We start from the raw sequence: 27,208 nt of genomic DNA, 5'->3' as shown, positions 1-27,208 counted from the left end.
TCTGGGTGACCCTGAGGGCCCTGACAATTCATCTCCAGAGTCCCAGAAAACATAACCTGTCCCCTAAAGGAGGGCCCCAAGCACTGCAGGACCACAGCCCAGCAGACTGGGCAGTATCCTGAGCCTACAGCTGCAGAGGAGCACAGTGGCAGGTCCCGAGTGGGAGCCCTGGCATGTGGGAAAGGCCAAGCCCAGCCCTGATGACCAGGCAGCTGAGGAGGAGTCACTAGAGCAGCTGAGAGGTGAAGATCGAGGGCATGGCAGCACAGATGAATGGCTGCCATGCATTGCACAACGCCCCTGCGCCGGATGCTGCACTGCTGTTTTGCTGCTGGTTCTCTAAACTACTCAACAGCCCATTCTATGGATGGGGAGACTGAGGCTCAGAAAAGCGAAGGACTTGCCAGGGTCACAAAGTAAGAAGCCAGGCTGGGCTACCTGGGAACCCAGCTCTGGGGACATGCTCAGAGGCCCATGGCCACCCTCGTCTTCCTTCCACCTGGGGCCCCCCCGCTAGGCCTTTGGCCAGCTGTGGGGCAGTGGGCAGGGAGGTCATGCCATTCCTCTGGCTAATGTGTTTCCCTGAGGAACAGAAGGAGTCGGGCGGATTGTCGGGGCGGACCTTGTCCTTGGAGACACTGATGAGGATGCTGCTGTTCCTGCTGTCCACAAGGATGTGTGTCACTGAGGTCTGGTGTCCCTTCATCAGCCACACGGGCCTCTTTGAGACAAAGGGGTTCCACAGGCGGATGAAGGCATCGTAGCCACCAGTCACTGGGGTCAAGACGTGGGTGTCAGTCCCAGGGGCCTCCACTGGGGACCTTTACCCACTGGTGAAGGTGGTGCCCAGAAGTGGGGACAAGAGCAGCAGGACCAGAAGCTGTGCAGCCCTCTCCTGAGCTCTGGTGGTCCGCCCATCCCCAGCAGCCCTCCCTCCAGCAGCTTCTGGGTGACATGAAGATGACTTACCCAGGAAGTTCCTCTCTGGGCAGTAATCAAAGCAAAGAATCCCCTTCCTTACATGCAGCACTGACAACCTACAATATCAAAGGAGTGAGGGCTGCAGGGCCGGGAGCAGTGGCCCTAAGAGAGCCTCTGAGACTGAGCCTGGGCTGGGAGGAGCTGGAGGCAGAGCCTCCCAGGAGGTCTAGGGAGGAGTCACTACCTCTCCATTCTAGGAGAGGAGCAGCCCCAGAAACCACCCAGCATTCACTCTGCCGCCAAGTCAGGGCTCAGCACCACAGGAAAAGCAGCAGCCTGGCCCCGACCCCAAACCAACAGCCCACAGGGCAGATGCCACTTTCCAGGTATAGACGGCTCCCAGGCAGGAGCTACTCCTGACATTTGTAAAGCATCTGGCATCATTCCAAGGGCAAATTTGATTTTCACATCAACTGTACTGGGATAGGCATCTTCCCATCCATGATACAAATCAAGAAAAAAGCTGGGGAGGGCCACGCTTGCCTTCCCCTAGCCTTCTCCCTGAAGCAGGTCATAGAACACTGATTCCATTGGTGCCCACTCTATACCTATACCTGGGGGAAAGGAATGTCCCTTTTTTTTTTTTTTTTTTTTTTTTTTTTTGAGACAGAGTCTCATTCTGTCACCCAGGCTGGAGTGCAGTGGTACGATCTCGGCTCACTGCAACCTCCGCCTCCCAGGTTCAAGTGATTCTCCTGCCTCAGCCTCCCGAGTGGCTGGTATTACAGCTGTCTGCCAGCACATCTGGCTAATTTTTGTATTTTTAGTAGAGACGGGCTTTCACCATGTTGGCCAGGCTGGTCTGGAACTCCTGATCTCAGGTGAGCCGCCCACCATGGCCTCCCAAAGTGCTGGGATTACAGGCATGAGCCACGGAACCCAGCCAGAATGTCCTTATTTCTGAAGACACAGGGACACAGAGGGGGATCTGGACAAACAGTTTACTGCCATCAGATGGTACTAGTCCAATCATCCTGCATGACTGTCCATTCTTCATCAAACTTCGCATAAAAATACACAAGCATCCCTGTCTCTTTGGTTTTTTTTCGGAAGGCTCCCATGTCACATGAAACTTAAATGTGCATGCTTTTCTCTTGTTCATCTGCCTTTTGTTATCAGGGTCTCAGCCATAAACCTTGCAATGGGTGAAGAAAAAATACTACTCCACCCACACAGGGGTCAGGATTCAGACCTACAGTGAACACGGCAGGAGGTGACAGGAAGTTCAGTAAGCAGTGATCCAGGAGAGGAGAGGCTCATCAGGGCCAGGTGAGGCTCAGAGGGCCAGAGAGGCCCAGACAGGAGTTCCGGGAAGGCCAGGGCCCCGCAGCCCTCACAGGCCTGAGAGCCCCAGATGCTCTGTGCCTATGCCCATGCCCATGCCTCTCATCCACAACATCCTGCCCCGCCAGCTCCTTCTACTACACTCTTCAAAACCCCATTCTGGCCGGGCACAGTGGCTCACGCCTATAATCCCAGCACTTAGGGAGGCCACGGCGGCCGAATCACCTGAGGTCAGAAGTTCCAGACCAGCCTGGCCAACGTGGTAAAACCTCGTCTCTACTAAAAATACAAAAATTAGCCGGGCATGCTGGTATGTGCCTGTAATCCCAGCTACTCGGGAGGCTGAGGCAGAAGAATCGCCTGGACCTGGGAGATGGAGGTTGCAGTGAGCCAAGATTGTACCACTGCACTCCAGCCTGGGCAACAGAGAAAGACTCAGTACCCTCTGCCCCCACCCCACAAAAAAAAACAAAAAGCAAAAAAAAAAAAAACTCTATTTAGGTGTGGTGGCTCACACCTGTAATTCCAGCGCTTTAGGAGGCCGAGGGAGGAGGACTGCTTGAGCCCAGGAGTTCAAGACCAGCCTGGGCAACATAGTGAGTGCCCGCCTCTACAAAAATAAATTAGCTGGGCTTGGTGGTATGCACCTGTAGTCCCAAATACTTGCAAGGCTGAGGTGGGAGGATTGCTAGAACCCAGGAGGTTGAGGCTGCAGTAAGCTGTGATCATGCCACTGCACTCCAGCCTGGGGGACAGGACAAGAACCTGTCCACGAAAAACACAAAAAGACTCCATTCAGGCCAGACAAGGTGGCTCATGCCTGTAATCCCAGCACTTTGGCAGGCCGAGACAGGAGGATCCCTTGAGGCCAGGAGTTCAAGACCAGCCTGGGCAACACAACCAGATCCCATCTGCACAAAAAATTTAAAAATTAGCTGGGCGTGATGGTACACCTGCAGTTCCAGCTACTTATGAAGGTGAGGCAGGAGGATCGCTTGAGCCTGGGAGTTTGAGGTTACAGTGAGCTCCAGCCTGGGTGACAAAATAAGACCCTGCCTCAGGAAAAACAAAAAAACCAAGAACTCCATTCAAAGGCATCTGTAATAGGGCCCCCGGCCCCCCGACACAGCGCGCCCTCCACTGAACTGACCCCTCACCCGGCTCCTCCACCATTCCCGGGGGGGGCCTAAGCCAGGTGCCTGGGCCTCAACCTGGACAACATCGTGGCTCCCATTATCCAGCCTGGCCCCAAGTCCTCCTTACCCACTTCCCTCCGCTCCCATGACCGCTGCTAGCCCAGGCCCCTGACTTTGCCGTATCAGCCTCCCCGCCAGTTCCTTCATCTCCAGCCTTGCTCCCCTTTAAATCATCTCTCCAGAGCCATAAGGATTCCTCTAAAAATCAAAGCTTCAAAGAGAAGAGATGGCAGTACACACATTTCATTTATTGCCAAACCAGATATTCCTCCCTCTACAAGTATCTGTGCTGCCGAAAAATATTCTGGAAGAATGGTCACCAAAATGTTAGTAGAAATTATTTCAGGCCGATTCACATATTCATCAACAAAGGTTTCCTGGCTCCTACTCCTGCCAGCATTACCAGGGGCACAGACATGAGGCTTCTGCTATAGGGGGTTTTCCTTCTAGAGGGAAACAGCAGGAGTAAGTGGACACACCGAAGGGAGATGGACACTTACAAATCATGGCAAGTCCTGCAAGGGACGTAAGCACATGGCTTTGATGAAGGACAACAGAAGGAGGCTCACTTCTGCCGGCCTCTCTGAGTAGGGTCCAGGGCTGCGGAGACCTGAAGGGTGAGAAGGAGTCGGCCCCGGGGAGCCCAGGGGAGGGGTGAGGCTTCAGTTGGAGGGAGCAGCCTGTGCAAGGCCAGTGTGGTGGGCACCAGGTGGGCCAGGAGGAGAGGGCATGAGAGGACATGGGAGAGGCGGGCAGGGCCTGATCCACAGCCCTGGCCAGGAGCCGCTGAAGGCTCCATACAGGGCCCTGGCTGGATCAGATCTGTCGATGGCTGCGGGTCAGGGAACGTGGCCTGAGGGGACATGGCGAGGCTGCTAAGAGGGCCATGGCAAGCAGTTCAGGTAGGATATGACGGTGGCTTCAACTAGGTGGTGGTGGCAGAAGTGAAGGAAGAGGGGACAGTGGGGGAGACATCAGGGGCCAGTCCACACACTCAGCACCAGCTCCTGCCACCACACCTGCTCCATCAGATTTGCTCCTGGCTCAAACCATCTGAGAACTCGGGTGAGGCTGGCTGCAGGGGAACCAGACCCTCAGGCCCACGCTGCCTTGGAGGCTGAGGCTGACTCCAGAGGCAGAGGTTGGGGTGCCAATGCCAGGCCCCACCAGCAGAGGCTATGCCCTAAGATGGCATTGCCAAAACGGGAGACCAGCAAGTGGTCAACGGTGCCACCTGCCGGCCTGTACATTGCACTGCATGCAGCCAAGAATGCATGGGTGTGCCACCACTCCCAGCTAATTTTTAAATTTTTTGTATAGATGGGATTTTGCTGTGTTGCTCAGGCCAGTCTTGAACTCCTGGCCTCAAGGCATCCTCCTGCCTTGGCCTCCCTAAGTGCTAGGATTACAGGTGTGAGCCACCGTGTCTGGCCTGAATGGAGTCTTTTGTCTTTTCTGAAGACAGGGTCTTAAGAGCTCTGTCACCCAGGCCGAAGGAAGGGAGCATGTGTCTCTGTGTTTGTGTGTGTAAATATATTCTCTACCCTACCCCAAAAATACATCCCCAATCCCTTCATCCTATAACACAGCCCAGCTCCAGACCACCATCCTATACAGCCTCAACTATTGCAGTGGCCTCTTCACTGGCGTCCCCACTGCCGCCTCTGCCCATGGACACTCTACCTGCAACACGTAAGTCAGACCACACTAGTTCTCTGCCCAAAACCATCCCAGAACCGCGCTTATATCTACTTCTGAATATTGTAAGAAGATACTCTGAGGTACTCAGGGAAATATTAATGTAGACTAACTACTCAGTGATATGAAAGAATTAATACTATTTTATCTATTTTTGTGTGTGTTTGAAACTTTTTATAATGAAAATATTAATTTAAAATTAATTAATTCAAAAAACAAGGCCGGGTGCAGTGGCTCACACCTGTAATCCCAGCACTTTGGGAGGCCAAGGCGGGTGAATCATGAGATCAAGAGATCAAGACCATCCCAAACGGTGAAACCCAGTTTCTACTAAATATACAAATATTAGCCGGGCATGATGGCACGTGCTTGTAATCTCAGCTACTCAGGAGGCTGAGGCAGGAGAATCTCTTGAACCCGGGAGGTGGAGATTGCAGTGAGCTGAGATCACACCACCGCACTCCAGCCTGGGTGTCGCAGCAAGACTCTGTCTCAATCTGTCAATCAATTACAAGAGCATACCACAGACAGCGGAGCTGTGCAAAGTCCCTGGGGCAGGAGCACGCCTGAGCCTGAAGGAGGCCAGTGGAGCTGAGTGGGCAGGTGGAGGCGGTGAGGTCAGGAAGGCAGCAGGCCCAGCCCACAGAAGCCCTCCTGGCCCTGGTGAGGTGACCCCCTGATATCCTCCTGCCATCGGGACTCAATAAAACAAGATCTGAATGAAACACATATACACCAAGCTTGTCCAGCTCATGGTCCACGGGCCTCATGCAACCCAGGACAGCTCTGAATGTGGCCCAACACAAATTCATAAACTTTCTTATAACATTATGAGATTTTTTGTGATTCTTATTTAGCTCCTCAGCTATTGTTAGTGCTAGTGTATTTTATGTGTGACTCAAGACAATTCTTCTTCCAATGTGACCCAGGGAAGCCAAAAGATTGGACATCCCTGATATACATTAAGTGATATCACCACCAGTGCAGACAGATAGCCTCAGCAAACAACTCCAAGCAAACTCCCACCACAAGGCCCCATTCAAAGCACTGAACCAAGACTGAAACCTCCCCTTCACATCAGACATTCCCAGAGGCCCCCTTTTCCGGCCTGCAGGGAGGTCCAGGACTTGTCTAGAAATGCACACAGTGCACTGTTTGGTTAAAAAGGCCAGGCGCGGTGGCTCACGCCTGTAATCCCAGCACTTTGGGAAGCCGAGGTGGGCGGATCACAAAGTCAAGAGATTGAGACCATCCTGGCCAACATGGTGAAACCCCGTATCTACCAAAAATACAAAAATTAGCTGGGCATGGGGGCGCACGCCTGTAGTCCCAGCTACTAGGGAGGCTGAGGCAGGAGAATCGCTTGAACCCAGGAGGCGGAGGTTACAGTGAGCCGAGATTGTGCCACTGCACTCCAGCCTGGTGACAGAGCAAGACTCCGTCTCAAAAACAAAAGAAAAAAAGGCACTGGACATATAATGAGGCCCAAGATAAAACTCCAGCTCAAGTGTCTGCTCTAAGACAATCACTTCCCCTCCCTAAGCTTCAGGTTTCCCATCTATAAAATGAGGAGTTGGCCTAAATTAGCTTTATCATCTCAGGATTGAAATTTCCCCTGAAAAACAACCAGGACAGAAAGGGACAGACAGGGGTCTAAATGGCCCTCAGTCTCTGCCCCAACCCAACCCTGGCCTCACCCAGTCTTTCCCCAATACAGGCCTCAAATCTCCTGCTGTTCCCCAAAAAAGACTCTCCTGGGGCTCATTCTTCAGCCTGTGCAGAAGCAAAATGTCACAGCCCCAAAGGCTCAAGGAAAAGACTAGGGGCCGGAGGAAAATTATAGGGGCAAGAGCAACCCAGCAGGAAGACTCCGCCAGAGAACATACCTGCCAGTTGATCTACCATAAACTGCACAGTAGAAGCCACACAGTAAAAGAACAGAAGTAGGCCAGGCGCGGTGGCTCACGCCTGTAATCCCAGCACTTTGGGAGGCCGAGACGGGCCTATCACCTGAGGTCAGGAGTTTGAGACCAGCCTGACCAACATAGAGAAATCCCGTCTCTACTAAAAATGCAAAATTAGCCGGACATGGTGGTGCATGCCTGTAATCCCAGCTACTTGGGAGGCTGAGGCAGGAGAATCGCTTGAACCCGGGAGGCAGAGGTTGTGGCAAGCCGAGATCGCACCATTGCACTCTAGCCTGGGCAACAAGAGCGAAACTCCATCGCAAAAAAAAAAAAAAAAAAAAAAAAAACAGAGTGGTGGCTTTTGATAACTATGCCAAGGAATGGGGATTGAATAAAGAGGAGGCCCCTCAGGACTCCAGACTTCTTTATAATGTTTTCATTTTTTACATGGACAATGCATTTAATACATTCTTGTGTGATTAACTGGTTTTTCTTTTGTTTTTGTTTTTTTTTTGAGACGGAGTCTTGCTCTGTTGCCCAAGCTGGAGTGCACTGGCGTAATCTCAGCTCACTGCAAGCTCCGCCTCCCAGGTTCACGCCATTCTCCTGCCTCAGCCTCCCGAGTAGCTGGGACTACAGGTAGCCGCCACCACACCCAGCTAATTTTTTTTTTTTTTTTTTGTATTTTTAGTAGAGATGGGTTTTCACCATGTTAGCCAGGATGGTCTTGATCTCCTGAACTTGTGATCTGCCCGCCTCAGCCTCCCAAAGTGCTGGGATTACAGGCGTGAGCCACCACGCCCGGTGATTAACTGGTTTTTCAAAAGAAAAAAACCGCACTCTGGGGTAGAGGAATCTAGACTGAAGGAAACAGATTGGAACCATCTGCAAAGAACCAACGCTGCCAGTTACTGAACACATACCACAGAGGATTCCCTCACACAACCCTTGAAGAAGTGAGGTACAAGCTTTCATACCCTTTCACAGATGAGGGAACTGAGGGTCACAGAGGAGGAAGTAACTCACAGTCATCCCTTCATTCAGAAAACATTTCACTGACTGCCACTCACTCTGTGCTGGCTTCTGTGTTGAGTTTTGCATATAGATTGGGAGATAAAAGAGGCTACTGTGTTCTCACTGTGCTGCTGGTGACGGTGCTGGAAAAACTAAACTCCAGAGTCCATACACCAACCACCATCTGCCACTGTCAGCCCCCACAGGCCACTCACCACCCCCCTTCCTTCCAACCCCACTGCCTTAGCCAGGAGAGAAGCACTTCTTACTTAGGTTTTTCAGAGGCTTTGGCTGGCAATACCGTCAGCACCAGAGAGGACTTCTCGATGGCTGAACAGGAGACCACCAGGTTCATCTGGGGGATGAACTTGACCTGCTGACACCAGTTGGGATGGAGAGCCTGGGAAAACAGCAGCAACGGTGGGAGACTCCACCCAAGGACAACTTTCCAGACCCAGCCCCCAGAACATGACCAGGTGTTGGGACTGGAGGCACCCAGATATCACGGAATCTAATGCCCTTCTCCTCGTGATCACAGAGTGATGTGGCCCCGCAGTCCTGGCCCAGTTCCTAGGACCAGCACTGGCCATCACTTGTCACTGAAAATGCTTAAGAGCACACAAGCGTACTTTCATTTGAAATCCTGTCAGTTAGAGGATGGGGAGGGTCAGGCCCATACTAATCATCTCCCTCGAGGGGAGAAAGGATGAATTCAAGTCTGTCCAGGCCAACAGTCGAGTTATCCACAGGGAGCCCCCTCTACAGATGGGCTGTGCTCCTGGCCCACTGCCACCCTTCATGTTTGTCATAGAGTGGAGTGCTCACGGAAGCACAGAGGGCATGAGAATGTTCATTCACTGCAACTTGAGCCACAAAAGATGACGTGCAGTCGAAGGGGCTGGCTGGGCTCTGAATTCTCTGGCCCCAGCTCTGTGACTTGGACCAGTGCTTGGCCCCCCTATCTAGAGATTTTCTCCGGGACAAGATTGGAAAAGGCAGCTTGGAGAGATTGGCTCATCAAATATTTCTTCAGTGCTTTCTACATGCAAGACCCTGAGCTGGGTTTTACACACACTGTCACCAAGCGTCTGTCGCAATGAAGGCACCGAATCTAAGACACTGAGTGAGACCTGGAGGGAAAACCAAGCCCAAGACGACCTTCCCACAGAAGACAGAAGACTGGGTGCAGCAGCTCACGCCTGTAAATCCAGCACTTTGGGAGGCCAAGGTAGGTAGACCAGCCTGGGCAACATAGTGAGGCCCCGTCTCAAAAAAAGAATAAAAAAATTAGCTGGGTGTGGTGCTTGTATTCCCAGCTACTCGGGGGCTGAGGTGGGAGGATCAGCCCAGGAGGTCAAGGCTGCAGTGAGCCATGATCGCACCACTGCATGCCAGCCAGGGCAACAGAGTAAGGCTCTGACTCAAAAAAAAAAAAAAAAGTGCAGGCCTGTTGGGCCACCCAGACCGCCTGGAGTGCGTCATTCATTCATTCATTTGTACAGCAAACGTATTGGGAGCCCAAGTGTGGGGTACTATTTTAGGCACCGGAGACGACCGAGAGCACAAAGTCCCTGCCCTTGAGGAGCCATCGATCTCGTGAAGGTGACAGCATGAGGAATCAATGGTCGGACCACACAAAGCTGGAAGCTGGGAAACACTGCGGTGAAGGGATGAAAGCAGAGGTGGGCACAGAGCTGTCCCAGGATGGCTGGTTGGGACCACAGGAAATAGATAGGGGGAATACAGGTACCTTCGGGGAGAGCCCTGCAGCCTGAAGGCACAGCACATGCCAAGACACAGAGGCGGGAAGGGGCTGAGCGCATTCAGGGAACAGCAGAGGAGCCTGTGCCTCTGTAGGAGAGCAAATGGGGAGAAAGAAGGTTGAAAACAAGCCCAGAGCTTGCAAGCAGAGGCCAGATCACCTCATGTCCCGACAGCCGTGGTAAGGACTTGAGATTTTGTTCCAAATGTGATGAGAAGCTACCGGGGTGACTCAACTGTATTTTTAACTCATCATTCCTCTGGCACTAAATGGAGACAGTGCTGCATGAAAAAAGGAAGTGGGGAACCCAGCTAGAGGCCACTGCAGCCATGCAGGAGCGAGGCAGTGTTGGCCAGGACCAGGGCTTAGGGATGGCGGTGGTGAGAGGGGCATGGCCACACTGAGATGTGGTCTGCAGATGCAGCTGGTGGGATCCAACAGCTGCCACAATCTGTTTCCAGAGACCAAACCCCAAGGCCTAAGACTGAACCCAGGGAGTAAATCTACTTTGTATTTATTTTGAGTGGTGCGTGTGTACAGATAATTACCATTGTAACAGGCCAAGGAAAGAAACAACTCAGCCAGGCGCGGTGGCTCAAGCCTGTAATCCCAGCACTTTGGGAGGCTGAGACGAGCGGATCACGAGGTCAGGAGATCGAGACCATCCTGGCTAACATGGTGAAACCCCGTCTCTACTAAAAACTACAAAAAACTAGCCGGGCGAGGTGGCGGCGCCTGTAGTCCCAGCTACCCGGGAGGCTGAGGCAGGAGAATGGCGTGAACCTGGGAGGCGGAGCTTGCAGTGAGCTGAGATCCGGCCACAGCACTCCAGCCTGGGTGACAGAGCGAGACTCCGTCTCAAAAAAAAAAAAAAAAAAGGAAAGAAACAACTCACCTTCAGCCGGTAGCTTCTATACAAAGCAGACTTCTCATTTAAGAGTTTCTGCATGGAAACTTTGATCCAGTGATCTGATAGGGAACAAATCAAGGTCCACATCAGCAGCTTTCCCCCTTTGCTCGGCAAGCAAAGCGTCAAAAACGTCTTAAGTTGGCTTGCAACTCCTGTGCTTCTCAAAAGGCTTTTCCACCCAAACCCTCACTGGCGCCTCACTGTGTCCTAGTGAGCTCAGCGGAGTGCCCCCACCCCAGGAAAAAGACTCAGGCAGATCAATGCTGCCTCCTAGAGTGCCCCTGCCAGTGCATGGCAGAACTAGAACCAGACTTCAGGGCACCTCACGCTTCCTAGGTGCTGCAGTCTAAACAAGCTGATTCTTTATTAGGGAGCTCCATCTTTGCTGGAGTGGAAAAGGAATTGAGACTCTAGGCTCTTTTTAATCTGACAAGTAATCACTTGGGAGTTTGCCATCATGCCTAAAACTACATGCACTCCTTGTCCAGAAAGCACAGGTTCCAAAAAGTAGAAGTTCCAGGTATGCATCATAAAATAAGCATGTCTGGGCCAAGCGCAGTGGCTCACACCTGTAATCCCAGCCCTTTAGGAGGCCAAGGTGGGAAGGTCACTTGAGGCCAGGAGTTAAGAGACCAGCCTGACCAGCATAGTGAAACCCTGTCTCTACAAAAATACAAAAATTAGCTGGGCATGGTGGCATGCACCTGTAATCCCAGCTACTCAGGAGGCTGAGGTGGGAGAATCACTTGAACCCAAAAGGCAAAGGTGGCAGTGAGCCGAGATCGCATCATTGCACTCCAGCCTGGGCGACAGAGCAAGACTCTGCAAAAAAAAAAAAAAAAAAAAAAAACCCAGCCTGGACAACACAGTGAGAACCCATCTCTACAAAAAAAATCAAAAAAATTAAAAATTGGCCGGGCGCGGTGGCTCAAGCCTGTAATCCCAGCACTTTGGGAGGCCGAGACGGGCGGATCACACGGTCAGGAGATCGAGACCATCCTGGCTAACACGGTGAAACCCCGTCTCTACTAAAAACTATAAAAAACCAGCCGGGCGAGGTGGCGGCGCCTGTAGTCCCAGCTACCCGGGAGGCTGAGGCAGGAGAATGGCGTGAACCCGGGAGGCGGAGCTTGCAGTGAGCTGAGATCCGGCCACAGCACTCCAGCCTGGGTGACAGAGCGAGACTCCATCTCAAAAAAAAAAAAAAAAAAAAAAAAATTAAAAATTAGCCAGAAGTGGTGGTGGTGTGCTTGTGGTCCCAGCTACTTGGGAGGCTGAGGTGGGAGGATCATCTGAGTCCAAGGGATTAAAGCTGTAGTGAGCTATGATCATATCACTGCACTCCAGCAACAGAGTATGACCTTGTCTCAAAATTAAAAAAAAAAACAAAAAACACACACACTTAAATAAAACAAGCCTGTCTGGAGGAATTCAGACATGCCAGGTGCAGCCCTCATGGGGCTTAGCATCTCCTGGCTGCTGAAACCATTCAAGGCCAGCAGTTGATGGATCCTCAGGGAAAGCAAAGCCAATCTGACACAGACGAGTGGAACCAGCACTGTCAGGGACAAACATGGGTCCTCCGTCAGAGCAGTTTAAGGAGGCAGGTCACAAATGCTGGGGCAGTCTAGGCTCAGGTTCCCTCCCAGGGATGGAGGAGGGAAGAGGCAGCAAGGATGGATCTGGGGGCTCATGCCAAGCATTGTACTGCTGCAAAGTCACCAGCCCCATCTTGCAAGGGCAGGAGGAAGCTTGCAAAGTAAGTCCCAGGGAGGGGTGGAAAGTTGCCCAAGACTGCCAGAGTGGGGCTGGTCGTGCATGAGCACAGGCAGGAGTCAGCTTTATGATGCGCTGTGGTTTAATCATCAGTTTACCTGCCTGTCTCTCCTACTAGGGCTGTGAGGGAGGGCAGGGAAGAAGTCATAGTCACTGTGAACTTACTAGGTGCCTAACATTCCACGTTTCTTATACCAAAGCTATAAATGAAGTAGGGCCATCCCTATTTGAATAAGGGAACTGAGGCACAGAGAGGTTCAGCAATTGGCTCCAGGTCACACAGAGCTGGGGTGCATACCTGGGTCTGTCCATCTCCTCCCAAGTCCACATACTGGGCCCACCTCATCTTCATGTTTATCCCCAGCCTTCAATCAGCAGTTGGCATGGAAGGACTCCTGCCTAACATTCCAGTGTCATCTGCCTCCCTCGATATCCCATTCACCATGTGGCTCAAAGACCACCACAACCTCCCATGCCAGTTCCCAGAGGGGTGCAGAGTGACTAGGCTCAAGCAGCTGAGTGGGCGGCTAAGGGCAGGGCAGGCACCCGAGGCCGATGAGGCAAGCAGGGTGCCAGCCCACTGCTGTGTCCAGGACAGGATCTGGACACTGCCCCAACAAGCCTGCCAGGGGCCTATTAAGTAAGTAAGTCCCAGGGAGGGGTGGGAACCCCTGGAGTGTCCTGCTTAGTAACTCTGGCTGGAAGAGGGGTTAGTGTCCCTGTATGGGGCCCCTGGTGGCCTGGGCCTCCTGGTAGATGTGAGGCAACCTGGAGAGCCAGCACTGTGCATGCAAGGCTGGATTCTAGAGAGGCTCCAGTTCAGATGAGTTTCCTAGGCAGCCCCGAGCCGTGTCCTCTGGGGATCTAGCAACCTGGACAGAACAGCTCCAATGACTTCCTCCTGCGTTTAATCAGTGTGGGATGCAGCCCAGCAAAAGGCTAAAAGCACAGACTCCAAGGCAGGCGGCCAGACTTCAGATCTTAGCCCCCGCTCCCCAGGCAGGGGCCTGTGGAGGTGACCTCACCCTTTCTGCCTCTTATTATGGGCTACAGCAGCGGCTCCTCCCTCCTGACAGTAGGGGCAGATACGGGAGGTGATGCACGCAAAGCGCTCAGCAAGGGGTGCTCTAGACGCAGCTGTGCCCACTCACCCACGCCAGCCAGGCAGTGCCCAGGCTCCACAGAGCCCACATCCAGGACAGCCCCTGCCCACCAAAGGCAGCACTAGAGCCAAGGAGAGCACATGCCTCCTCACCACCATCCAAGGAAGTTAGCGTCAGCGCTCTCAACCAGGATCAGAGTGGATGAGGGACTTCCCCAGGGTCCCACCACTGGCATCGTGCTGGGGTGAGAAGCGTCCTGCACCCCCAGACCACACCCGCACAGCCTCCCATCCTCAGAGAGGCCGACCTCTCCCCAGCCCTCGTGGTCTTCTGCTGTGCCCCATCACCTCTCCCTTTGCACTGAGCTGCATGCACCCTGCGCTCAGAAGCAGATGCCTTCCCAGAGGCTCCAGAGCAGAGGCAGGAAGTGGGGGGCTCGGGGACCAGGATGGGCTCAGCACCCATGTCTAGGCCATGCCCAGGCCTCCACCCCCTTCCCCAGCATCTTAGCTACCCCACTTGGAGGCCCTGGGAAGAATATGGGGGTTGAACAGCCCACTGGTCACGTTTTCAGAGGTGAAGACGATGACATTGCCTTTGGCGTCCCCATAGCAGAATACACCTCTGTGATAGTCAGACCTGCAGAAAGATGGAGAGAAGAGGCTGTGTGGGCCAGGCGCGGTGGCTCACGCCTGTAATCCCAGCACTCTGGGAGGCCAAGGCGGCTTAATCACCTGAGGTCAGAAGTTCGAGACCAGCCTGGCCAACAAGGTAAAACCTCATCTCTACTAAAAATACAAAAATTAGCCAAACATGGTGGCGGGCACCTGTTATCCCAGCTACTCAGGAGGTAGAGGCTGTAGTGAGCTGAGATGGTGCCACTGCACTCCAGCCTGGGAGACAGAGTGAGACTCTGAGTCAAAAAAAAAGAAAAAAAAAAAAAGAGGCTGTGGAGCTTCCACTCCCTCCCTTGCCCCTCAATAGCCTCCCTTCTCCTTGGAAGCAAGGGCAGTTCCAACAAGACTTTCCGGCCTTGCCCAGACACCTGAGGAGCCAACAAACACAGGCCTAGCAGACCAGGTCCAGCCCATCACTGAACCAGAATTCAATTTTTTTTTTCAACCAAAATAAATGAATCCCTAGTCCTCCAGCTGCCCTTTGTTAAGTCACCCCTCCCAATAGACTGTGACGTCCCCGGACTCCTCAGCCACAGCTAGACAAGCCTCTGCTGGGATTTGATGGCTGTCTTGAGTGGGGAAGTGACAATGACTCCAAGCTCTGAGTGACCATGAGAGGTGACCCTGAGAGAGAAGCAGTCTGGAGGGAGGAAGACACAGGGGCCTTGGAGCCAGAGGGGAGATCTTTCCAGATCTTTCCAAGGAGGCTTTCTGGGGGCCCCAACCCTAGTCAGTGATGTGGCTACTGCAGGAGACCTGGGCCTCCTGGTTCATGTGGGGAACACCCAGTGGAGACTCACCAGTAGTCCATGACCAGGGCACAGCTGTCCAGATCAATAAAGGTGAAGGCTGGGACACATTTGCGGTCACTAATATCAAAGAAATCTGGGGGAAAGACAGAAGGCCACATGAAGCCCACAGCCGTGCCTGGGAGGTCTTCAGTCACGGTGAGCAGCCTCATTGCTTTCCCAAGGAATCTCTGGCCCCTTCAGCCCTTTTTCCCCCATGGTAACCACAGACAGCTGTTTACAGAGTAAACCCACCCACTGGGAACCCCACTGAAAACCCCTAAAAGGCTTCCAACTGCAGCTGGAATAAAATCCCAGGCCGGGTGTGGTGGCTCACACCTGTGATCCCAGCACTCAGGGAGGCTAAGGCAAGAGGATTGCTTGAGCCCAGGAGTTTGAAACTGCAGTGAGCAGTGATTGTACCACTGCACTACAGCCTGGGTGACAGAGCAAGACCCTGTCTCAATTTAAACAAAAAAAAAAAAAATCTGACTCCTTCCAACAGATCAAGCCTCATTTTCAGCCTCTGATGAGCAACAGCCTCGCCATCGTGCTGTCTCCTGCATCTGAATGGCAGCCTGTCGCCCTCCTCTGCCTCTCTATATGGCCGGCCACCCCAGAGGGCTGTGGGTCACAAGAGGAGTGCTGGCTGGACTGGGCTGGGGCCACAAAGGCCAGGGATCACACTGTGGCACTTCCATCCCTGCTTCTGGCCTTGTCTGAGTGCCTCCGAGCAGGTGACAGCTGCTCCATCAGGACAGCAGTGATGACATAATTATCTCTAAAATGGGGTTCTAGGCTGGGTGCAATGGCTCACATCTGTAATGCCAGCACTGTGGGAGGCTGAGGCGGGTGAACCACCTGAGGTCAGGAGATAGAGACCAGCCTGGCCAACATGGTGAAACCCTGTCTCTACTAAAAATACAAAAATTAGCCAGGTGTGGTGGTGTGCGCCTGTATACCCAGACACCTGGTGAGCCAACAAACATGGGCCCAGCAGACCAGGTCCAGCCCATCACCAAACCAGAATTCAATATTTTTTTTTCAACCAAAATAAACGAATCCCTAGTCGAGCTACTCAGGAGGCTGAGGCAGGAGAATCACTTGAACTCAGCAGGCAGAGATTGCAGTGAGCCAAGACTGCGCCACTGTACTCCAGCCTGGGCGACAGAGTGAGACCGTCTCAAAAAAATAAAAAATAAATGGGGTTCTAACGCCAAACTCTCAGGGCTGTCTGAGGATAAAGGGTGAGAATGTCTGGGACAGCACCGGGTCCCCAGGAAACAGGTGTTGCAATGGAAAGCCCAGGCAGGTCACAGATAGATTACTCTAGCCCTTGCTGATGGCTGACCACTTTCTCTGTATCACACAATTTAGCCTTATAATGATGTCAGTGTTAATTAACTGCCCACTATGTGCCAGGCACTATGCCCGCAGCTTCATACACCTAACTACTAAGCCACACTCACCCTCGAGTCATGTATCATTGGCCCCATTTTACCTCTGGGTAAAGTGAGGCACTGGGAGGTAAAGTAATTGCTCAAAGGCAGACATCTACAGAGCAGTGGGACCAGGCTCTGAACCCAGGTCCTTTGTATTCCAAAGTCCCTGTTTATTTCAGAACAGCCATGCTGTCTCCTCCCATTCAGCCTCGCATTGCCGACTATCATTTCATGTATTAATTTCCTCTTCCTGACCACCTTACAGGTCTGCTCAGTCAGAGGCCTCATTCGTCATCCATCCATTCAATAGTCATTGAGCATCCAGAAGGTACCAGGCACTGAGACGCTGAGTTGAGCAGAACAGATGCAGTCCCTGACCTCATGGAGCTTCCAGTTTGGAGGAGGAGACATGCACTAAACAGAAGCACACTAATACATGTGAGATGACACTGAAAGGGGGACCTTGAAGGAAGAGGTACAATCTCACGCAGTCTTTTTAACAGAGGATCTTGGAATAGAGGGTCAGGGAGGGATTCCTGGAGGAAGTAACTTCTGAGATGAGAGCCAAAAGAAAAGCAGAGGCTGTGGGGCAGAGAGAGGGGCAGGAGGGATGGCAGGGCACAGAGACTGAGGATCCCACCTTCATCCTAAGAACACTGGGGTAGGGTGAAGATTTTCTGCAGAGGGTACTGTAAATGCACATCCTGCCTTTGGGGGCCTGAGGGAAGCACGGCATGCAGTAGAGGCTTTTTTTTTTTTTTTAACTGAGTCTCTCTCTGTCGCCCATGCTGGAGTGCAGTGGTGCGATCTTGGCTTACTGCAACCTCCACCTCCCAGGTTCAAGCAATTCTCCTGCCTCAGCCTCCCGAGTAGCTGGGATTACAGGTGTGTGCCACCACACCCGGGTAACTTTTGTACTTTTTGTTTTTTTTTTCTTCTGTTTTTGAGACAGAGTCTCGCTCTGTCACCCAGGCTGGAGGGCACTGGCAGGATCTCAGCTCACCGCAAGCTCCGCCTCCTGGTTTCACACCATTCTCCTGCCTCAGCCTCCCGAGTAGCTGGGACTATAGGTGCCCGCCACCAAGCCGGGCTAATTTTTTGTACTTTTGGTAGAGACGGGGTTTTACCACATTGGCCAGGCTGGTCTTGAACTCCCGACCTCAGGTGATCCGCCTCCCAAAGTGCTGGTATTACAGGAGTGAACCACCACACCTAGCCAGCAGAGGATATTTCAGTGAGAGTGAAGGGGGCCTGGACTAGGAGTGGCAAGAGGCAGGAGGTAGAATCAGGACCGGAGATAGACCAGTTATGGCCTCTGGCTTGTAAATTTCGGTCTGTTCAACTCACTTGTATTCATTCGAGCATTCACAGACCACCCCCTGCCTACTTGGCACTAAGGCCTCTCCACCTGGCAATCCTCCCATGGGGCTCTGATTCATGTTCACAGTTGCTCAGCTAACAGACTTCTCCCAGGCACAAATGCATGGCTCCCAGTGGCTGAGAGCAGGGCTGGGGAGCCCCCAGGGGGACTCACCTATATTTTGTTTGGTAGACGCAACTGCAATGAGGTTCATATTGTGCAGACATACCATGTCGACGACCCACATCGGCTGGTTGTAGAGCTGCTGGTTCTGGTTAAGCTGGCCAGAGGAAGAGCAGAGGAGATGGGCTGGGAAGCATACTCAGTCCAGCACAGCTCCCTATGAACCTCTCCTGCCACACGAGACCCTGGAGCCACCACTGACCTAGCAGGGAGCCCAGCACTACCACTAAGACTAGTGGTGGGGGCCTTGGATAAACAGATAAACTCCCTAGCCTCCCTGGGTCTCAGTTTCCACGTGTAAAACGGGCTTGAAGAACACCCTCTTTACAACCCCTTTCTGGAGCAGTCTCACAGTTCTATCAAAGTCTTGGCAGCAGTGAGCTGTGAACACACCACTGCACTCAAGCCTAGGCAAGAGTGAGACCCTGTCCCCCCACCCAAAAAAAAAACCAAAGTCTTGAATATGCATAGATCATGATCCACGGATCTGTTTCCAAGATATTTCTATGAGTGTGTTTGCATCTACTCAAAGGGGACGTTGCAGCTGCTATTAGAGCAACAGGCCAGAAGCCACCTGGAAAGCACAGCCGATATCAACCCACACCATGGACACCACCCAGACATTAAGAACAAGGGAGCTGTGCACATGCCAATAAAGAGCTGCCAAGAAATATGATTAAGTGACAAACCAAGGTAAAAAGCAACATTATAATATGCCTCTATTATCACATTTAAAAAGAAAAGGGCACAGTGGCTCATGCCTGTAATCTCAGTACTTTCAGAGGCCAAGGTGGGAGGATCACTTGAGCCCAGGAGTTCAAGACCAGCCTGGGCAACATAGGGAGACCCCATCTCTACAAAATTAACAAAAAAGGCTGGGCGCAGTGGCTCACACCTGTAATGTCAGCACTTTGGGAGGCCGAGGTGGGCAGATCACTAGGTCAAGAGTTTGAGACCAGCCTGGCCAATGTTGAAACCCCGTCTCTACTAAAAATACAAAAATTAGTTGGGCGTGGTGGTACTCGCCTTTAATCCCAGCTACTTGGGAGGCTGAGGCAGAAGAATCACTTGAACCTGGGAGGCAGAGGCTGCAGTGAGCCGAGATCACACCACTGCACTCCAGTCTGGGTGACAGAGCAAAACTCCGTCTCAAAAAAAAAAAAAAGAAAGAAAAAGAAAGAAAGAAAAAGAAGAAAACATTAGCTGGGCATGGTGGTACATGCCTGTAGACCCAGCTACTTGGGAGGCTGAGGTGGGAAGATCCCTTGACCCCAGGAGGTTAAGGCTTCAGTGAGCCATGATTGCACCACTGCACTCCAGCCTGGGTGACAGAGGAAGACCCAGTCTCCAAAAAAAAAAAGAAAAGAAAAGGGGGGTATGTAGAGAGGATAGCCATGGAAGAGCACCCCAAAACTGGTCATAGCATTTGCCTGCAGGGAGAGGAAGTAGGAACTGAGGGAAGGAAGACTGACTTCCCCTGTCTGCCCCTCCATAGGTCTGAATCCTGTTTTCCATCTGCAGGTGTCACCTGGTCAAAGTGGCTTATGAACTGAAGATTTGTTCTGCAAAGTTGCAAGGAATGAATGGAATAATTAAAGCATTGAGGGTGGTGCCCAGCACTCGGTAGGAGCTCAGCACCGGTGCCTCCTGTACCCGTGTAGCATGTACACAGAGACAATGTGAGCTGGCACTCCAGGCAGGGAAAGCCACAGGCAGAGCCAGGTCAGCAGAAATGAGCTGCTGTGTCCTGGGGAAGAGGGAGGCCAGCCCACTGGGTTTAGAGCTGGAGAGGAATCAAAGATGAGGTAGGTGTGGCCACCTAAGGAATCTGTATTTTACTCTTTTTTTTTTTTTTTTTTTTGAGACAGAGTCTTGCTCTGTCGCCCAGGCTGGAGTGCAATGGCGTGATCTCCGCTCACTGGAACCTCTGCCTCCCAGGTTCAAGCGATTCTCATGTCTCAGCCTCCCTGTAGCTGGGATTACAGGGTGTGCCACTATGTCTGGCTAATTTTTGTATTTTTAGCAGAGACGGGGTTTCACCATGGTGGCCAGGCTGGTCTCGAGCTCCTGACCTCAAGTGATCTGCCTGCCTTGGCCTCCCAAAGTGCTGGGATTACAGGCATGAGCCTCCGTGCCTGGTGCTGTATTTTACTCTTTGAATGACACCACAGACTCTGAACTGAAGAAAGCAGAAAGAAGTATGATCTGAAAAGCTGGGAGGAAGGAGCAGGGAGGAGCATAAACCAATTCCTCTACATGGATAATCAGAAGGAATAGGGAAGGCAGGGGCAGAGAGGAGCCTGTCCCATCAGAACTCAGAGAGCACCAAGGCTCCCTAGGTGGTTCTGGTGGTGAAGACAATGGACCAGAACCCTCCTGAGCCCCTCTCTCCTGCCCAGGGCTGGGGTCTAACTCACACACACCTGTAGCTTGGTAACTCCCACCCCCCACCCCACACTGTTCAGAGAAACCAAAAGCCCTAGGGAGTTTCAGTGACCTGTGCCCAAGATCACACAGCTCTTGAGGGGAGCTCAGGCCCCGCCTCCAACTTGAGGTATTTCCATCTTCATGACAGTGGGTGTGTGGTCCTGAGAGGCCTACTCTTGCCAAAGCAGCCCTTCCAGGAAGAATCCAGGTTTGCTGGGCCTTCCCAGAGAGCCTTCCTCTGTCCCCTTCAGCCTTTGGAAGTGCTTCGGTGACCATGTAGCAGCCACAAGCAGGAGCTCTGGTTGCAACACACCCTGCCCCAGTCCACACACAGAAAGGGAAGGTGGAGGGGTATGGAAGCCACAGCCTCAGGATGGTAATCGTGACTCCCCCTTGGTGCACCCAGGAGAGCCACGGGACCCCCACGGACCTTAGTTCCACCCAGGCCTCTTCTTCCCCAAAGGATGAGCCCTGATGCAACTGTGAATCACTCTGCAGTTACACAGGCTCAGAAAGCCCTTCATCTGGGGGCTGTGTTCTCAACCTTTCTGTAGAGCCCTGGAGAGCAATGCTTTCTTCGTCTGCTGGAGGATTCTGGACTGGCCTGGTGACCAAGTACACAGCGCGTTCTCCTGAGCATCTTCTCATTTACTACTCTCAGCCAGGAGCTGGCAGTACAAAGACAATATATCCAGTGGGGACTTGCTGTGTGCCCTGCCCTGCCCCAAGCACTACACATGTATTATGTCATCGCGTATTCGCAAAAGCACTGTGAAGAAGCACTGTAACTAGCCCCATTTGACAGATGGGGAAACTGAGGCACTGGGCATATATAGTACCTTGTCCAGGTCACAGAGCTGGCAGGTGGTACAGTCAGGACTCTAACCCTGGGAGTTGGGCTCCAGAGCCCATGCTCACAACCACTATGATTTCCCACCTGGTCCAGGCAAAAGGCCTGAACTGGTAGGACGTGGTGACAGCGTGGGAGTGGCTGACCCCTAGCACAGGAGTCTTGGGGGTGACGATGCCATTCACTGAGATGGGGATGCAAGAGAAGGAAACCTGGTGGGCAGGGATAGCAAAAGGGACACGCTGTTTGGGCTAATGGGTTTGAGGGGTCTGTGAGACACCACATGGAAAGGACATCCAGGTGGAATCCCGCTTAGGAGAAGGGAAATGTATGGCTCCCAGAGGACCCAGGTGCTGTGACTGCGAGTCCAGGCTGCTTAGACCATGAATCTGCCTGGCTTCAGGTCACCTTCACCATAGGGGTGCTAAGGCAGAGGCTCTCCAATGACCCATGTGTGTACCATGTGTACGGGCCCCACTCACCCTGAAGGAGCTGATCAGCGAGAAGGACTCAGACCAGAACTGCAGGATGCCGTCTTTGGTGACAGTTAGGAAACACCCGATCTTCTTGAACCGGCGGGTTAAAAACACCACCTTCACCACCTCACAGCCATGGTTCCTGTGGAAGGCGATGAGAGAGAGAAGAGCCCAAGCAAAAACAGCTCAGGGAGGGGGCGCCTGCGGCAGAACAGAGAGCCACCGAGGAGGAGGGGCAAAAGCTGGTGGAGCGTCACGCACACGCACGCACATGCGCATGCCAGAAAACCAGAGCTGGCTCCTCCAAGCGGGTTTCTACCGGATCATCAACAGTGGCCAAAAGAAAAACGGCCCCACGTAGAAGCTGATATGAGGCGGGGCTCCAGATGCGAGAAGCAGCAGGCTTATCCTGCAAGTAGCCAGCCAGCCTCCTCGCGACGTGATGGGACAGAGGAGACAGAACGGAGGTTGTTCGCAAAGCTCTTTTCATAGGAAAAGCTAGCCACAGAGGGTGAGCAGAGTGGAGCCTGAGGCTGAAAACTGAGAAACAGCACTTTCTTGCAACTGCTCTAGTGCTCTGGGGTAGAGGGGGGAACAGAACCGAAGGATAAAATCAAAGTGGACAAGGGGCAGTGGGGAATTAGGGCGCTACGCACCAAACCCTGTAGCCAACTCCTGGGGCTCCTGGGGCAGGCCTGGCCTCGCAGGAGGCCGCCCTTGAGCCTTCGCACAGGCTTTGATGCTCCCCTCTGAGGGTTGCTCCCCTGCACCCAAGTGGGCTAAGCCAGCTATCTGGCCATCAAGAGTCCCTGTCATTCCAGCTTCCCAGCATGGCATGGCACACACTCTCCTACTTGATCTGCCCAATCTTTGGGCCCTGGCAGAGCAGGTGATATTACCTCCTCCTACAGGGGCCCAGGGGATAATCATTTGCCTGGAGTTATGTTCTATTTACCAGCAGGGCTGGAACTAGAACCCAGGCACTGTGACCCCTCCTCCAGGGCCCTTTCCAAATCCAGTGGGCCTGGTCTGACCCTGGCTTAAGGATAACCCAAGCCACTGTGAAAATTCAACTGCCATTACCATCTCTGCAGAAGAGCAAGGGAAACGTGTCTGGACACGGTTCTCCTCTCTCCTGTCCTCAGCCCATGGCTCTGGGCAGATTGTGATGAATATTCTCAGTTGCCCTTTCGTCTCTTCCAACCCTGACGCTTGTCAGGGCCAAAGACGGTGCAGAATGGGATGATAGGTGACAGCTAGGAAAAGGGAAGACAGCCCTAAGGAAATGGCGTCTCAGGGAGGACTTGGTTTCCTCACCTGCATGACGACAGCACCTGCACCTCCTAGGGCTGGGATCAGATGGGAGGCTGCATTTGGTGCACCCGGCCCAGGCTCAGTAAAGGTAAGCCAACTTTTTAAAGTTACTCTTTCATGAAGGTAATTAAATATTACTCGTTTATTTTCCCCACCAAGTTGGAAAGCTCTCCGGGTTTGTAGGTTGAGCAAATAAATAGGAGAAAATAGGAACAAGCCTCTTGACATTTTGTTTCAGGACCTTTAAACACCCTCGAGATCTAAATGGCCCAAAGAAATAGAAAGACCTGGCCAGGCAGGGGTGCTCACGCCTGTAATCCCTGCACTTTGGAAGGCTGAGGCTAGTGGATCACTTGAGGTCAGGAGCATTACTTGAGGTCAGGAGGCGGGTGGATCACTTGAGGTCAGGAGGTCGAGACCAGCCAGGCCAACATGGTGAAACCCCATCTCTACTAAAAATACAAAAATTAGCCAGGTGTGGTGGCACACACCTATAGTACCAGCTACTCAGGAGGCTGAGGCAGGAGAATCACTTGAACCCGGGAGACAGAGGTTGCAGTGAGCCGAGATTGCGCCACTGCACTCCAGCCTGGGTGACAGAGTGAGACTCTGTTTCAAAAAAAAATAAACAAAGAAATAGACCAGTGAAGGCTTGACCTTATCAAGTAATGTGTTTATGCCAAAATGTACAGTTATGTATTTGAACATACTTCATGTGAAGTGGTTGCTTTTATCTGATTGTATCATGGGAATGAACACTATATCTAATTAGGGAATGTCTCCCCTTCCTACTGCTGTAAAACAGAAGTATGTAAATCGCCCTTCAAGCTACATGAGCTGGACATGCTAAATGGGAACCAGCAAGATTGCCCAGGCCCACACAGTGAAGAGTAGAAGCTAGAGCGCTGGCAGGGACAAATTCTCCACCGGATAACCCTCTGTAGAGTATTTCCCGGGGCTTACGGCAAAAGCCTGTGTGCACCTCCCTGCAACAACTACTGGAATTTGGACTAGGGAATGTCCCCTTGAGGGGCATTTACTACCTTGTTATGGGACATTAACTGAAGCTACCCCTATGACAGAAGGACATAAAATTATCTTGAAACCTGAAATACCCAGATGTCTTGAGTGATATCAGAGAAATGCTCTAATGGGGCCTACAGAGGCCAGAAGAATTCCATAATAAAATGGAAATGGTTGGCCACGCGCAATGACTCACACCTGTAATACCAGCACTTTGGGAGGCCAAGGCAGGCGATCACCTGAGGTCAGGGCTTCAAGATCAGCCTGGCCAACATGGTGACATCCCGTCTCTACTAAAAATACAAAACCTAGGCCAGGCACAGTGGCTCATGCCTGTAATCCCAGCACTTTGGGAGGCTGAGGCAGGCAGATCATGAGGTCAGGAGATTGAGACCATCCTGGCTAACACGGTGAAACCCCATCTCTACTGAAAATACAAAAAATTAGCCGGGTGTGGTGGTGGGCACCTGTAGTCCCAGCTACTCGGGAGCCTGAGACAGGAGAATGGTATGAACCCGGGAGGCGGAGCTTGCAGTGAGCTGAGATCAAGCCACTGCACGCCAGCCTGGGCAACAGAGCAAGATTCCGTTTCCAAAAACAACAACAACAACAAATTAGCCAGGTGTGGTGGCAGCCACCTGTAGTCCCAGTTACTCGGGAGGCTGAGGCAAGAGAATCACTTGAACCCAGGAAGCAGAGGTTGCAGTGACCGGAGATGGTGCCACTGCACTCTAGCCTGGGCCACAGAGCAAGACCTTGTCTCAAAAAAAAAAAAATCCCAAAAAAATAAATACAGTAAAATGGAAATGGTTTACACAGCATCTTGCTACCTGAGGAATACAAGCAAGAGATATTCACAAGCCAGGAGCCTCTTTACCCCAGGACTGATTCTGGAACTGTGTGAGGTGCTGCTGGGTTCTATCAACACTTGGACAGTGTGCTGTGAACAGCTATCAAGTGTCCAACAAGGAAATGCTGGCTTTCCGGTTTCAAAGTGAATGGACAATATTCTGTCTGGAGGGCTGCTACTTGGAGCAAAGAAGGTAGAAACTGATCCATCTCAGTGGGCTAACTTGCATTTGCATGCTGTTTTTCTTCTTCTTCTTCTTTTTTTTTTTTTTTGAGACAGAGTTTTCACTCTTGTTGCCCAGACTGGAGTGCGTTGGTACAATCTCGGCTCACTGCAATCTCTGCCTCCCAAGTAGCTGAGTTCAAGCGATTCTCCTGTCTCAGCCTCCCGAGTAGCTGGGATTACAGGCACATGCCACCACGCCTGGCTAATTTTTGTCTTTTTAGTACAGACGGGGTTTCATCACATTGGTCAGGCTGGTCTCGAACTCCTGACCTCAGGTGATCCGCCCACCTTGGCCTCCCAAAGTGCTGGGATTGCAGGCGTGAGCCACCGCGCCCTGCCTTGCGTGCCGTTTTTCTAACAGTGATGGAAGAATTGAACAGTGGTGGAAGCTCCTGTGTTTGGAATTTTACTGACTCACAGGCAGTGACCAATGGCCTGGCCATGCACTCAGGCAAGAGGGCCAGGGAAACCTGGCCTGTTGAAGAGATGCCCCATGGAGCACGGCCCTGTGGAGATTTGAGGGGTGCATTAAAGCTGAACAAGTCAATGCCCCTCAGAAGAACTCCCAGGTTCAGAAGCTGACTAGAATTGACAAGCAGAGATCCCCATGTGCTCCCATGAGGTGGCCACCCAGTTCCATCAAATGAGTAACTAGTGGGGAGCTGCAGAGTGTGGAGATGGGCTGAATCTAGACATGTCCCTCTTGCACTCCATCAGGCAGATAATGCCAGGAAGGAGACAGAGACTGCCAATGACCATGAGACACAGTCCCTCTGGGAAGGTCCTGAAACAGCAGACAGCTGAGACTGATGCTGGTAGCCCTGGAGGGCTATAAATGGGTCTGGACAGGAAGAGACACTAACTCTGGAGTGGGCTTTGCTCAGAGTGCCATAAAAACACAGAGCAGAAGATGTCAGATGGGTTTGGAGGCCGACCGTCATTTCTTCAGACCAAGAAACAAACTCTTGAGCTCTTAATGTCCAACAATGGCAGAGAACCCCATTGCTGGTAGAAAGCACAACAGGCAATCGAAACAATGGTTGCCTAAAACGGAGGGGACGGATGCATGAAGGCGCTGGCTTACCCACCCTCAAGAGTGTGTGCTCACCTTCAGCAGGAGTGGGACCAAAGGGGTGTCCTCACTAGATTTTCTGTTTTTTTGGTTGATGTGGAAAGAAAAGTGGGGAGGATGCTGGTATGACTATGCAGTTGTGCCAAGGGAGGAATATACTTGAAAAATGACTACTTTTTTCTTTCCTGCTCAAATTGTCAGAGGCATTTAAACCAAAGCAAATTCATCTTGAATAATAGCTGGTTAAAATAAGGCTGAGACCTACAGGGCTGCATTCCTAGGAGGTTAGGCATTCTAGGTCACAGGATAAGATGGGAGGTTGGCACAAGGTACAGGTCATAAAGACCTGGCTGATAAAACAGCATGCGGTAAAGAAACCAGTCAAAACCCACCAAAACCAAGATGCCAATGAAAGTGACCTCGGGTCATCCTCACTGCTCATTATATGCTAATTATAATTCATTAGCATGCTAAAAGACACTCCCACCAGCACTATGATAATTTACAAATGCCATGGCAACATCAGTAAGTTATGCTACATGGTCTAAAAAAGGGAGAAAACCTCAGTTCTGGAAATTGTCCACCCCTTTCCCAAAATCTCATGAATAATCCACCCCTTGTTTAGCATATAACCAAGAAATAACCATAAAAATAGCCAACCAGTAGTCCTTGGGACTGCTCTGCCTATGCAGTAGCCACTCTTTTATTCCTTTACTTTCTTAATAAACTTGTTTTCACTTTATGGACTCGCCTTGAATTCTTTCATGCATGAGGCCCAAGAATCCTCTCTTGGGGTCTGGATCGGAACCCCTTTCCAGTAACAAAATTTTTTTTCTCCCCTACCTGTTGGTCCAGTGGTCCTAGGGTCCAATTACAAGTGTTGGAAGCAG

At 52.0% G+C, this 27,208-nt stretch overlaps 1 protein-coding gene across 1 annotated transcript in view; it reads right to left on the bottom strand.

Moving 5' to 3' along the window:
- EFCAB8 (EF-hand calcium binding domain 8) overlaps positions 1 to 27,208 on the bottom strand; it is a 99,649-nt gene that overhangs the window by 52,332 nt on the left and 20,109 nt on the right. Inside the window, exons 5-12 of the mRNA XM_023220581.1 lie at positions 21,841 to 21,976; positions 18,073 to 18,178; positions 15,109 to 15,193; positions 14,146 to 14,270; positions 10,738 to 10,811; positions 8,350 to 8,480; positions 970 to 1,037; positions 623 to 774 (exon numbers count right to left, since the gene is read on the bottom strand). Of these exons, the coding sequence (XP_023076349.1) occupies positions 623 to 774; positions 970 to 1,037; positions 8,350 to 8,480; positions 10,738 to 10,811; positions 14,146 to 14,270; positions 15,109 to 15,193; positions 18,073 to 18,178; positions 21,841 to 21,976 (877 nt within the window). The remainder of the gene's footprint in view (positions 1 to 622; positions 775 to 969; positions 1,038 to 8,349; positions 8,481 to 10,737; positions 10,812 to 14,145; positions 14,271 to 15,108; positions 15,194 to 18,072; positions 18,179 to 21,840; positions 21,977 to 27,208) is intronic.

Source organism: Piliocolobus tephrosceles, chromosome 20, assembly GCF_002776525.5.
Source record: "Piliocolobus tephrosceles isolate RC106 chromosome 20, ASM277652v3, whole genome shotgun sequence".
In the NCBI taxonomy this organism is placed as follows: domain Eukaryota; kingdom Metazoa; phylum Chordata; class Mammalia; order Primates; family Cercopithecidae; genus Piliocolobus; species Piliocolobus tephrosceles.
This window is presented reverse-complemented; position numbering and strand designations above follow the sequence as displayed.